At 34.3% G+C, this 13,789-nt stretch overlaps 1 protein-coding gene across 2 annotated transcripts in view; it reads left to right on the top strand.

Annotated features, from left to right (window-relative positions):
• The window catches only part of RELN (reelin), a 458,093-nt gene that overhangs the window by 281,102 nt on the left and 163,202 nt on the right, over positions 1 to 13,789 (top strand). For both annotated transcript variants that reach the window (XM_039849355.1, XM_039849356.1), the window contains one exon: positions 10,359 to 10,510. In XM_039849355.1, the coding sequence (XP_039705289.1) occupies positions 10,359 to 10,510 (152 nt within the window). The remainder of the gene's footprint in view (positions 1 to 10,358; positions 10,511 to 13,789) is intronic.

Here is a 13,789-nt window from a genome sequence, read left to right as displayed (position 1 = left end):
CCCAGCTTTGGCTTTGCTGACTTTTTCCAGTGGTCAGAGATAGTAGTCTCTGAACTGCTAATTTCGGTTCCCTCCAACTTCCAGTCCTAACAGTCCTGTTCTACTACCATCCACACCCTAATAAAATAAACTCTGAAGACGCTCTTTCAAGAAATACATTTAAAAACAGATCATCTGAGATTACAGGCAGTGGTTTTCTTGGGTCAGCCGTAGCTGGTGTATGAGAGATGATTTATTATAAAGAGACCAAAATGCAAAGTATTAGTTATATATTTTAAAGACATTGCTTACAAAGTGGTACACACTTACAACTAAAGACTCAAAATGTCTTTCTTAAATGTAATGCTATTCAGTGGAATAAAATTAAGAAAAAAAGTAATGCAAAATCAAAGAAAACAATTTTATATTGGATTCCTTGTTTCAGGGAGATAGTTCCAAAGAATCTTACATGTAACCATTGAAAATCAAAATTGCATATAGACCAACAAGAACAATTTCCATTATATCCCTTCAATGTAAGTTGATGCTTTTATTAAAGATAGGCTTTAAAATTATTTAGAACTCTTCGGAACAATATGAGCATCTTCTTGTTATTTTCTACAAATTATTCCCTTGGTCCTACCCAGAAAAATTATGTTACCTCTGATTAGAATACTTTTCATAAAATGCTTATAAAGTTAAAGATGAATTTTTTAAAATTTATAATTCATAGTAAGTGAATTGAAGATAGATTGCCAGTCTAAGTTAACATTGTATTAAATGAGCCTTTTTTTTTTTACAGGCATGTTTATTTTCATTAAAGCAAAACCCACTTGACCAGTTAGATAACATAAATAATAAACTTAAGGGCCCGGATAACTTGTAGTCAAAAGCTCAAATAGTAAAAAAGATGTGAGGATAGGTAAAATGCAGTCTTTCTTCCAGTTAAGTATCCCCTTGCTTAAAGATATTTAATCAAAAACACTTTGCAGACTGTACACTTTTGCTTTGTCCAAGATTTTTTCTCTGCTAATCCCAGTATGAAAAAAATAAAAATTCTCATTATAATTTAGAAATTCATTTTAATATCTACTTCACTTATTTTAAAACAAAAATAGCACTATATTTTATAGGGGGAGAAAGGGGAACTAACACTCATTGAGACTGTAATGTCCCAGGCAATACATTTTTTCTCAAACATTCCCCAGTTTAGATTATATTTCTGCCTTATTTATGGGAAAGCTGAAAGCTTTCTACATTCTAAAGCAAATAATTTTTTTGTTAATCCAACAAGAGTATAAATAAACATAATGTGTGTAATAGAAACCTAAAACAAAATTGAATTTGAGTGAGATACAGTAGAACCAATTGAAGGAAATAATTTTTAAAATGCAAACATGCAGGGAGGGTTTCAAATAGAGCTCATCCTTTACCTTCACCTAAACTGTAATGTTACAGGAAAACCTATAAATGCAGCGGAGATGAGAAGCCTTCAGTCAAAGTATATACCTTGCTAGACATCACAGGACTTGTACTGGAGATAAACTTCATGAATATAAATTAATGTGGAATGGTCTTTACCTATAGCACATCCCTTATTAAACATCAGAGAATTCATCTCAAATAGAGACCTTATGGATATAATGATCTTATTCATCCTCAGAGAAGTCATAGCAGATTAAAAACCTATGGATTTGGCAAATGTGGGATCTTATAGCCAGGCTTTATTCTATATCTCTTTCAGACGTAAAGTTGCCAACTTGGTTTAAGATATTCTGGAAAATATAATAATACAATTTTTCATAGATAATGTGAAATGTTACATTATCTTTAGAAACTTTTATGCCAATAATAGTAGAAACAAGTCTGATTAAAATATAAGACCTCTGTTGCCTATGTTTACATTCTTAATGTTTTCATAAATCTAAAATGACAGCATTTAAATTTTCATTCTGAATTATAATACATATAAATTAAATGCCTTTATTCTTTTTATCTGAATATTATTTAATTATTGCAAAGCAAATTTTTAAAATAAAAATCAAAAGTTCTCCATGCTAATCTCATTTCTCTTTGTCAAAATGTTGGCATATAGGAGCATATCTTCATTGAGGCTTTTTGTGACCATACCCCCCAAAAAAACAAAAAACCTACACCAGAATTTCATTTTATGTACTATACTACAACTTGATTTTTTGAAAACTTACCAACATATTATGAATATCTCTTCTGGTCAATAAATGTAGATCATTATTTCAAAAAGGCGAAGTAACAGTTTATCTAACTGAACCCCTATTGATAGACAAAGAATATTATTATAATACCTTTTATACTTGTTAAAGTATTTCTGAAAGATAAATTCCTAAAAGGAAAAAGGAAAATTAGAGAATCAGATATGTATGTGTACATATATGTATGTATGAATGTAATTTTTATTTTGATAGTTACTGCCAAATTTCCCTTCAAAGAATATAGATCATTCTTTTTTTAAAGCTCATGAAGAAACATTTTTAAATTTCAGCTTTGTTGAGATATAATTTAAATTGAGATATAATTTATTGAGACATTTCAAATTGTAAGCTATTGGCATTGAAAGGAAACATGGCGGAGTGAGAGATGTCCCCAGATTTCTCCCCTTGAAACAACAATAAGTTGAACATCTAAAACTCTACAAAAAACACCCAAACTGCACACCAGCATGTATGAGTGTGGGATCCGAACATAAGATCTACCACAGGTCAGAACACCGGATGTCAGGCGGCGGAGTGGGAGAAACAAAGAAACTGCCTCTTGCAGTGCCGGAGCTCCCTGTAGGAGGAGGGGGAGGGGTGAAGGAGCAGTAACTTCCCTGAACATCCTCGCCCGGGGAAAGCTGTGAGTTCTCATCTGGGCCGGTGGCAGGGCCCAGTCATCAGAGCAGAAATAAGAGAAGTGGGACAGCAGAAAAACAACAGTTGATTTTTACCGGCTGTGGTTGCAAAACAAGGCTAAGGCGCAGCCCCCAACCCCCAACCCCTCCCTCCATATCCTCCGAGACCGAACACTGTAGAGCCCCAGGAGAATCCGAGCAAACGCTGCCAAAACTGTTGCTAACACTGAAACTGAGGGTAGAGAGCGTGATTAAATATCAATCAGAAATCGGGCATTTTTAAGGCTTTATATAAAGCAGGGATCCAAGAGGCTTCGACGCCACCTACTGGAAACCAAAAGAAAAGCGCCTTCTTTGCTGCAGGCTAAAGAGAGACCTTTATATAATAAATCTTTCTGGGAAAAAAAGCAGAATACATATCCATTAATACCCAGGTGGAGAAATAGTCCATTAAACACCATAAACAATCAAGGAGAAAGGCATCTCAGAAAGAGAAAAATCTCCAGAAAATAAGCATACAGACATAGAAATATGCAACTTAAGTGACAGAGAATGCAGGATGGTACTACTGAAAAAGCTCAGTGAATTTTGAAATGAATCATTTCAACAATTTCAGGAATTGAAAAACTAGATGAGCACAGCAAGGAGACCAAAACCCTCAAAAAGAGCCAAATAGAACTTCTGGAGATAACATACTGCAAGAGTTGAAAAATGAAATGGCAAGTTTGGGAAATAGAGTCGACCAAATAGAGGAAAGGATCAGTGATATCGAAGACAGAAATCTAGAAATACATCAGAAGGAAGAAGAGAGAAACCAAAGAATGAAAAATAATAAAATAGAAATTCAAGAACTAGCTGATACCATTAGGAGAGGAAACATAATAATGGGCATTATCGAAGGCGAGGAGAAAGAACAGGGACTAGAAAGCATTTTCAGACAAATAGTTGACAAGAATTTCCCAACTCTAAGGAATGAGCTGGAGCTTGGAACTCAAAAAGTCAACAGAACACCTAATTATCACAACCCAAAAAGGCCTTCACCAAGACACACTGTATTAAAATTAACAAAAATCAGTGACAAAGACAAAATTCTCAGGGCAGCCAGGGAGAAGAAAATGGTAATTTATAAAGGAAAACCCATTAGATTATCCATGGACTTCTAAGAGCAAACCTTACAAGCCAGAAAGGAATGGAATCAAATATTTAAACTATTAAGTGAAAGGAACTACAAGCCTAGAATAATGTATCCAGCTAAGCTCTCCTTTAGATATGAAGGAGAAATTAAGACCTTTCCAGACATACAAAAATTGAGGGAATTCTTCACTAAGAGGCCTTCACTACAGGAAATATTGAAAGAGGTCAGCTCACCTAAAACAAAATGACAAAAGAAATACATAATTAGGAATAAAGTGACTATCAGGCAAATAGAAGCAGAGGAGTGCAACCCTTACTAAGAACGGGGCATTGTAAGCTTGAATAATAAGAAGAGAATTGTTATAAGATGTTAATGAATGTTCAGCATACATAGGGACAAATTGAGATAACGATGACTGAAAAGAGGAGGATTCACAGATCCAAATTCTCAAAGAGGAATGGAGATAAGGCACACGCAGAAGAAAATGGATGACCGTATATATATATAACTATCATTTTCATATTCATAATGGTAACCACACACCAAAGATTCAGAACTGAAGTATATATCATGAAACAAGAAGAACCAGAGGCAAAACCCACAAAAGCCAACCAAAATAAAGAAAACAGAAACACAAGGACAAGGAAGCAATGGAAACACCAAGCTACTAGAAAGCAAAAGATAAAATGGCTATAAGAAGACCTCATATTTCAGTAATCACCCTAAATGTAAATGGACTGTATTCACCAATAAAAAGCCAGAGTTGCAGAATGGATCAAAAAACAAAACCCAACCATATGCTGCCTCTCGGAGACAAATCTCAGCTCCAAAGACAAATATAGACTCAAAGTGAAAGGGTAGAAAATGATATTTCAAGCAAATGGCTTTCAGAGAAAAGCAGGAGTAGTGGTACTAATATCGGACAAAATAGACTTCAAAATAAAAATGGTAAAGAAAGATATGGAGGGACACTTCATAATGATAAAGAGAATCATGCACCAAGAAGACGTAGATATTAATATCTATGCTCCCAATCAGGGGTCCCCAAAATATGTAAAGCAATTACTAACAGAACTAAAGAGAGAAACAGACCAAAACACTATTGTAGTAGGGGACCTAAATGCCCCACTGTTGGATAGGGACAGATCATCCAAACAGAAAATTAATAAGGAAATAACATCCTTAAATTATACATTAGACCAGCTGGACGTAATTGACGTATACAGAGCCTTCTATCCCAAAACAGCAGCTTATACATTCTTTAGTGCACATGGAACATTCTCAAGAATTGAACACATACTGGGATACAGAGATAGCCTCAACAAATATAAGAGGGTTGAAATCATACCAACCATATTCTCTGATCATAATGCTTTGAAACTAGAGCTCAACTGCAGAAAGAAATCAGGAAGAACCACAAATACATGGAGATTAAACAACATGCTACTGAAGAATAACTGGGTCAGAGAAGAAATAAAAAGAGATCAAGAGATACATAGAAACGAATGATAATGATAGTACAACATATCATGGCAAAAGCGGTCATAAGAGGAAAGTTCATATCATTACAGGCCTACCTCCAAAAATAAGAACAAGCCCAAATAAACAACCTAACGCTTCATCTTAAAAAACTAGAAAAGGAAGCACAAATGAAGCCTAAAGTCAGCAGAAGGAAAGAAATCGTCAAAATTAGAGCAGAAATAAATGAAATTGAAAACAAACAAACAAACAAAAACAATAGAAAAAATAAATGCAACAAAGAGCTGGTTCTTTGAGAAGGTTAATAAAATTGACAAACCCCTGGCTAGACTCACTAAAGAAAAAAGAGAAAGGACACAAATAAACAAAATCAGGGGTGAAAGAGGGGAAATTACGACGGACATCGCAGAAATACAAAGGATCATGCAACAAAACTATGAAAAAGTATAGAACACCAAATTCAATAACCTAGAAGAAATGGACTAGTACGTAGAAAAATACAACCTTTCTAGACTGAATCAAGAAGATCTCAAAAATCTACATAGACCTATAAGCAGTATGGAAATTGAAACAATCATAAAAAACCTACCAAAAAGTAAAAGTCCAGGACCAGATGGCTTCACCAGTGAATTCTACCAAACATTCAAAGATGTCATACCTATTCTCAAACTCTTCCAAAATATCGAAAAGGAGACAATAATTCCTAAATCATTTTATGAAGCCAGTATAACTCTGATACCAAAACCTGGTAAAGATAACACAAAAAAAGAAAACTACAGACCAATATCTCTCATGAAGACAGTTGTAAAAATCCTAAATAAGATACTAGTGAACCAAATGCAGCAACATATTAAAAAGAGTATGCACCACGATCAAGTGGGCTTCATCCCAGGGGCACTGGGATGGTTCACCATACGCAAATTGATTAATGTGATACACCACATAAACAAATTCAAAAATAAGAATTATATGATCATATCAATAGATGCAGAAAAAGCCTTTGACAAGATACAGCATCCAGTTATGATCAAAACACTTAACAAAATCGGTATAGAAGGAAAGTACCTTAACATAATAAAGGCCATCTATGACAAACCCTCAGCCAACATTATACTTAATGGTGAAAAATGAAAACCCTTCCCTCTAAGATCAGGAACAAGGCAAGGATGTCCACTATTGCCACTGCTATTCAATATAACATTAGAAGTCCTGGCAAGTGCAATCAGACAAGAGAAAGATATAAGAGGCATCTAAATAGGAAACAAAGAAGTCAAACTGTCACTATTTGTGGATGACATGATTCTCTATGTAGAAAACCCTAAAGACTCCACAAGAACACTACTAAAAGCAATAAGCAAATACAGTAAAGTCTGTGGATACAAAATCAACGTTCAAAAATCCATAGCAGTCCTATACTCTAATAATGAAGTGTCAGAAAAATAAGTGGAAAAAATAATTCCTTTTGCAGTTGCAACAAAAAGAATAAATTACCTAGGAATAAATTTAACAAAACATGTGAAGGACCTATATAATGAAAACTACAAGACCCTATTCAAAGAAATCAAAGAAGAAACAAAGAAATGAAAAGGTATTCTGTGTTTGGGGTTGGAAGAATCAACATAGTTAAAATGGCCATATTTCCTAAAGCATTATTCAGATTTAATGCAATCCCCATCAAAATCCCATTGGCATTTTTTAAAGAAATAGAACAAAAAATCATCAGATTCGTATGGAAGCACAAAAGACCCTGAATTGCCAAAGCCATCCTGAGAAAAACGTATGAGGCTGAGGCATCACTCTGCCCGACTTCAAATTATACTACAAAGTAACAGTAATCAAAACGGCATGGTATTAGCAGCAAAACAGACACACAGACCAGTGGAACAGAATTGAGAGTCTAGAAGTAAACTCATATTTATATGGGCAAATAACTCCAAAAAAAAAAAGCCAAAAACATACAGCAGAGAAAGGAAAGCCTCTTTAATAAATAGTGCTGGGAAAACTGGAAGGCTACCTGCAAAAGAATGAAACTAGACTGTTGTCTATCACCACACACCAAAATTAACTCAAAATGGATTAATGAGCTGAATATAAGACCTGAAACAAAATGCACAGAAGAAAACATAGGAACTAAACTCAAGGACCTTGGACTTAAACAGGATTTTATGAATTTGACCTCAGAGGCAAGGGACTAGTGGTTACCAGAGGGTAAGGGTTGGGGGAGGAAGGGGTAGATTGACAGTTAAAGGGAGTCAAATATAGGGGGCTGGGGGGAGGATGAAGTGGGTAAAGGGGATCAAATATACAGTAGCTAAAGGAAACTGGACTTTGGGTGGAAAACACAATAGAATATACAGATGTCAAATTATAATGTACACTTGAAAATTATATAATTGTATTAACCAATATTACCCCAATAAACTAAATAAATAAATAAACAAATAAATAAAATTCTAAGCTATTTAAATTGCACATCATGGTGATTTGATATGTGTATACATTGTAAAAGGATTTCCTCCACCTAGTTAATTGACACATCCATTGTCTCACATATTTATCTTGTTTTGATAAGAACATTTAAGTTCTTTTCTCTCATACTATTCCTAAAAGTATTAAAGTTTGAGCCAATTAAAATATAATTAATTTTGATAAGGAGAACCATCAGCTTTTCAATGAAGATTCTTTAAATTATTTTTGCTCACAAAAAATATTTTTTGCCTTGAGACAAATTATAGAAATTTTTATTTTAAAAAAATTAAAAATTATTGTGACCTTGCTACCTCTAAGGAAAAAATTTTTGTCTTAGACATTTTATTGATTATTAAACTTGTTTTCTGTATTTCAGCTTCATCCCACTCTATAATAAATAATAAATAGCTCTGTATTTATAATAAATAATATTGGGACTTTTTTTTTTTTAGAATTAGTCACCGAAGAATAAATTGCCGTGTCGTAGAGAGCTCTCACCCCTAGGCAGACATTCCTTCAAATGCAGTTCACAAAGAACCACACTACCTTGGGGAAACTATATTTTAAACCATAGAGAAGTAACACTCCTTTTCAGGGAAATTGCCATGCCATCCTAGATGTCGCTAACATTATAGAGCTCCTCAAATACCACTGCTTGCCTCAAATATTTGGTTGTTAGGATTTTAGTTCATGTAATTGTTATATTAGGAGAGAGTCAGGGACCATATCATTTTTCTAACTGGAAATGACCGCAGTTTTGCAACTTTAAGGATCAGAACCCTGAAGTCCAGAAAGTGAAAGGCCCTCCCTAACTAAGTCTCTCAGCAGTGGGTGGAGCTCTGGGAGTCCCTCAAGGATACTTTGCCTTCAGCTAAGCTCAAGCCAGTATTTATACAAATTCATGAAAGAATGAGCTTGTGCTACAACAGGCTCCTACTGAATTTTTAATAAATGCGAGATAATTTATTCAAAGCAAGGAGACTTTTACAAAATGATTTTTCAGATTTCTGTCAGCTTCTTTCTCTTCAAAGTAGACTAAACTTTCCATTTCACTTGATTTATAAATATTTGGGTTTCTAAAGAAAATAACTTCAGTTTTGTTATCTTCCAACAGATAGAGTGGGAAAAATAAAGACCAATGTAGAGTAAAATTAGAATATGTTGGACTTTAAAATAAAGATGGAAAAGAAATATACAATCTGAATCATTTCACACTGTGATAGAGATCATGAAAATAATTCATTTAGATTAATCTAGAAAAAGTATTTGCTTACAACTAATATTTCAGAGAAAAAGAGTACTAATTTCATTTCTCACTTGAATAGAAGGTTCTTTTAGTCCATGAGCATTCCAGCTTTTTTAATTTAATTTTTAACTTTAAAAATACTCTAAAGTAGGTAGATGCCTAAAAGGGGTCATCATATGCATCATTTATAAACTTAACTTATTTTGTGGATCAGTAGGCTGAGTGGTTTAATTGGGATAAATGGAGCAAGTAAAAGATCAATGAACCAGTGTGAAATTTTCTTGTATGAGTCAAGAGAGTTTCCTGGTTAATTTATGGTGGTCCAATACTATTAAGAGCTGCTTCAAAAAGTTATTTATTGTGCTCCTCAAAGGACTGACATAATCTAGTAAAATACAAAACAACAGGCATTTCATAAATTTTGGTCACAAATCTTATAAACTGGAATATTTCAATATAATCGTCCTGACGTAGTACCCTTAAGAAATGGAACTAGTAAAATAACAGCGAACTGAGAATCAGAAGGTCTCCATTTTAGGACCAGGCAGGCAGTTAGCCTTAGGCAAACCACCTACTTCTGTGTGTCCCGCTTTCTCTACTGATAGGCAAGTTAGTTGTGTGACTAGCAGTGGCCAAATTAGACATGACCATAAATAAATACTAAAGAGAAACAAGAGTTTTAAATAGTAAATATTTTTATCCTCTTCTACATATCCATGAGCATTCCATCTTTTTTAATCCATGTTAAAAAAGACCCTCTTTAAATCCCACCTCCTTTTGGAAAACTAGACTCTTGTCAGCCTTTATGGCTTTTTATTCTATAATTATTTTTTAATGTGCAAAGCACCATATGAGTACTTATGATATTATGATACTGTTTTTTATGTTTCCTGTTTTCTTAGTTCAAATTTGATTTCCCACCTCAACTCTAACTACTTGGAGAATAAAGACTGTCACGTAGTAGACACTCTGTACATAGTTTTGATTGAATTATTCTCCTATGGAAAAAAACATAATTGTGAATGGAGAGTGTTTAAAAGTTTGTTTGTTCTATAGTACCACATTTTATTTCAGAATTATTTAATACCAAGCAAATATTCTAATTAAAAATAAAATGTCAGACTCTTTAGAGCTTTGACTTAACATTCTAACTCTTAACGATTCTCATTTTTTTTTTTAAGGTGGGATATCTCAGGAGCTGTCATTGGTACAGAATGTGGAACAATAGAATCAGGTTTATCAATGGTCTTCCTCAAAGATGGAGAGAGGAAATTATGCACTCCATACATGGACACTACTGGTTATGGGAACTTGAGGTTTTACTTTGTTATGGGTAGGTACATTTCGAACAAATTTTGTTGACCTCGGGCAGATTCTAGGCCAGCACCTATCCCTGAGGAAATAGTATTGTTTGTTGTCTACAATAAAAAATGAAAATTCATGAATTTGAGTTCTACTGGTTACGTAAAAGCCTATGATATTCACACCTGCTTGAGACCAGCCCTGCTGGAATCATCCTGTAAGAAAGCTAGTCCTAAAATGCCATAATACCTTCCTCTCATCTTTTCCTCAATGGTCATAGCTGAAAATACAATGGAAGAAAAGCTAAGAACAAAGTACCTCCCTTGCCTAAAGCTTCTAGCTTCCAAAAAAAACAATCATCCAGGTGAGTCATTTGTTTTCATGGATATCATCATTACATAACTCTTTTGTTATGGGAAACTAAGAAAAAATAGGTTTACAATACTTTATAGTGCTTTAATAATATTTTCTACTTTCTAATAGACTGGCAAACCCATAAAGAAAAAAAGTGTTCATAAGACATGTTTTTTTCAAAATATTGTCAAGCAAATAAATAGTTAAAATTTTGGAAAAAGTACCTAAGGAGAATTTAAGGGGTTGAAATTTGTGACCTCTCAAATTTATCATTTTCGTCAACAAGAGCCATAGTTACGTATTCTTTCTCTGGATGTCATTCCAGAAATATGAGTAGTTGTCACATGCCTTCTTTGTTGAGTGACTGGAAAGGCACAGGCAACACCTGGAAGTTAAACAGGAAATAAACATTGTCAACCTTTGATCTTACTAGTAAAGATGTCAGTTCATCAGGACAAACAGGCCTCCTGAGTGTAGGCTTCAGCACTGGCTATTTCTTTTTCTCACATTCCTCACTTCCAATAGCACAGAGTGGCATCGTAAACTTTAGATTGTATCATGCTCTCAAACACATTGCCTGTGCAGTATTACCTCATTTTCGATAATGATCTGTTTGAAACAAGTTATTTCAAATATAATAATGTAATCTACCTCTCATTAACTCTGAATCGATTTGTATATTTAAAGACCCATAACTCATTTCCTTTCATTAGAATTCAAACTGGCTTTCACTTTATTAAGAATGATTTCTAAGAAATCTTAATCCTTCCCCCCAAAAGTGTAACCATTTAGTATGCCAGTCTAACTTAAGTATTTTGTCTTTTTACCATTTTGACATATATATTTGAATTCTTGATTTTTTTCATAAGGAAGCATAATAAATCAACTCAATTCAGTGCATTTACATAAGAGAATGTTGTCTTACATGAGATTAAGTCACCTTTACTTCTTTCTGGTACAAACCAGATTATTAATGAATCAACTAAAATAATATTGACTATGAGGGGAAAATTCATTTGAATGAGCCCAAAATACATTATCCCAAATTAAACATCTCCATTCAATTTTAAAAAATAATTAATTCCTACTGATTTATAGAGCACTGAGCTAGAGTATACAGCAGATACAGTTGGGGAAAGTGATTGTACCAAAATCACAGTTGCTGATCGATGACTTAATACATATGAAACCTTCAAAACAGTGCCTAATACATTGTTACAACTCAATATGTCTTTGTTTTTTATTATAAAAATTACCTAGACAGAGTCCTTGTCCACAAGTAACATCTAACTATAAGGGAGAATACAATAGTCTATAATGGAATGAAAATGCTGTGAAAGTGCAGAGAAAACTGTTTAATTGTAGTGGAGGAATTAGAGTAAAGCTTCATAGAGAGAGCATTTGAACTTGGCTGTGAGAGATGGACGTGATTTAAATTTAAGGAGAGAAATTTGAATGTAAGCCAGCATTTTGAGAAAAGGCCCAGTATAAAAGTATATTAGATGTTTGAAGCTGGGTGATTTTCTCAAAATAGCTTAATGCAAAGATATAAAATAGAGCTAGAAAAGCAAATTGGAGTTGGAGTAGTGATATTCTTTAATATGCTAAGGAGTTTAGCTTCTCTTTCTCAAGGCAACATGGAGCCATCAGATGATTCCTGTAAGGTGTGTAATATACTCTCATCTTTGTTTTAGAAAGACGATTTTGGAAAGAGTGTGGAATAGACTGAAACAATGAGAAATTAGAGGACAGGAACCAATTAGGGTAAGGATGCCAGATTTAGCGGGGGAAAAGAGCAGCCTATTTCAATTTTAATTTCAGATAAACAACAAATAATTGTATAAATATTGTTCATATAATATATTTCATCTGGCAACTCTAATTTAGGAGGCTGCTGCACTAGTCCAAACAACAAAGGAATTATTGCAGTGATGGTAGTAATAATGTGAAAGAGGGGACTGAGGATAAATAACTGTGGAGAAGGAACCAACTGAAGTTCACACCCAACTGACTGTGGGAATTATGAGAACAGTACTGGGGAGGACACAGTTTTCTCTCCTGGATAACTGGAAGAATGGTACCATTTCCCAAATAGGAAATGTCAAAAATGTAAATAAAAAACAAGTATGGAGTAGATTTCTATATTAGATAAGCTGAGGTTGAGGCTTCTGGAAGGGTATATGAAGGTAGAAATTCTACTTGGGGTCTGAATCAGATTTGAAAGTCATCACCATATAAGTAATAATGAGCCACTGGAGGTCCCGTGTTCTCTAGCAGCAGGCAGAATAAACAAGGGACATGAAAAATTCTTAATCATAACCCTCATCTCGGTGTTGGTAGAAGAAAAGGCGTAGACAAAGGACACTGAGAAAGGACATAAAATGCAGGAGAGGGGTTCAAATATATAGTGATGGAAGGAGATTTGTCTTTAGATGGTGAATACACAATGCAAAATACAGATGACATATTATTGAATTGTACACTCGAAACCTATATAATTTTATTAACCAATATCCTCCCCAATAAATTTAATTTTAAAAATTAAAAAAAAAAAAAGAAACAGAGGAGGAAGCTGTCATTCTACACTAAACGAGGAAAGGAAGAGAGTTGTTCAGGGGTGGGATGACAGGGAGGTGATCAGCAGTGTAGGGAGTGCCACAGAGAAAGAGGTGAACCGGCATAAGGGCTGAGAGCCCACTGGTGCCCCATGGTGTAGTGCCTCGGAAGCCAAAGTGTACAAGGAGTTAAAAAAAATAAAGACAAGTATCACACTGAAAGAGCGCTGCTCCTTCAAGAAGTTCAGTAAACGAAAAGGATGCAGTGTGGATCTTGAAGAGAAAGCAGAATCCAACAAAGGTGTTTTTTGGATAGGATAGGACAGTAGGGTAGGAGAAGGTAGGATAAGACTGGACCTATAGAAAAAAACTAAAACTTTAGTAGACGGAAAAGAAAGCAA

This window comes from Pteropus medius, unplaced genomic scaffold (assembly GCF_902729225.1).
Source record: "Pteropus medius unplaced genomic scaffold, Ma_sr-lr_union100, whole genome shotgun sequence".
NCBI classification, from domain to species: Eukaryota; Metazoa; Chordata; class Mammalia; order Chiroptera; family Pteropodidae; genus Pteropus; species Pteropus medius.
The sequence above is the reverse complement of the archived record's forward strand: the minus strand, read 5'-3'. Positions and strand labels throughout refer to the sequence as shown.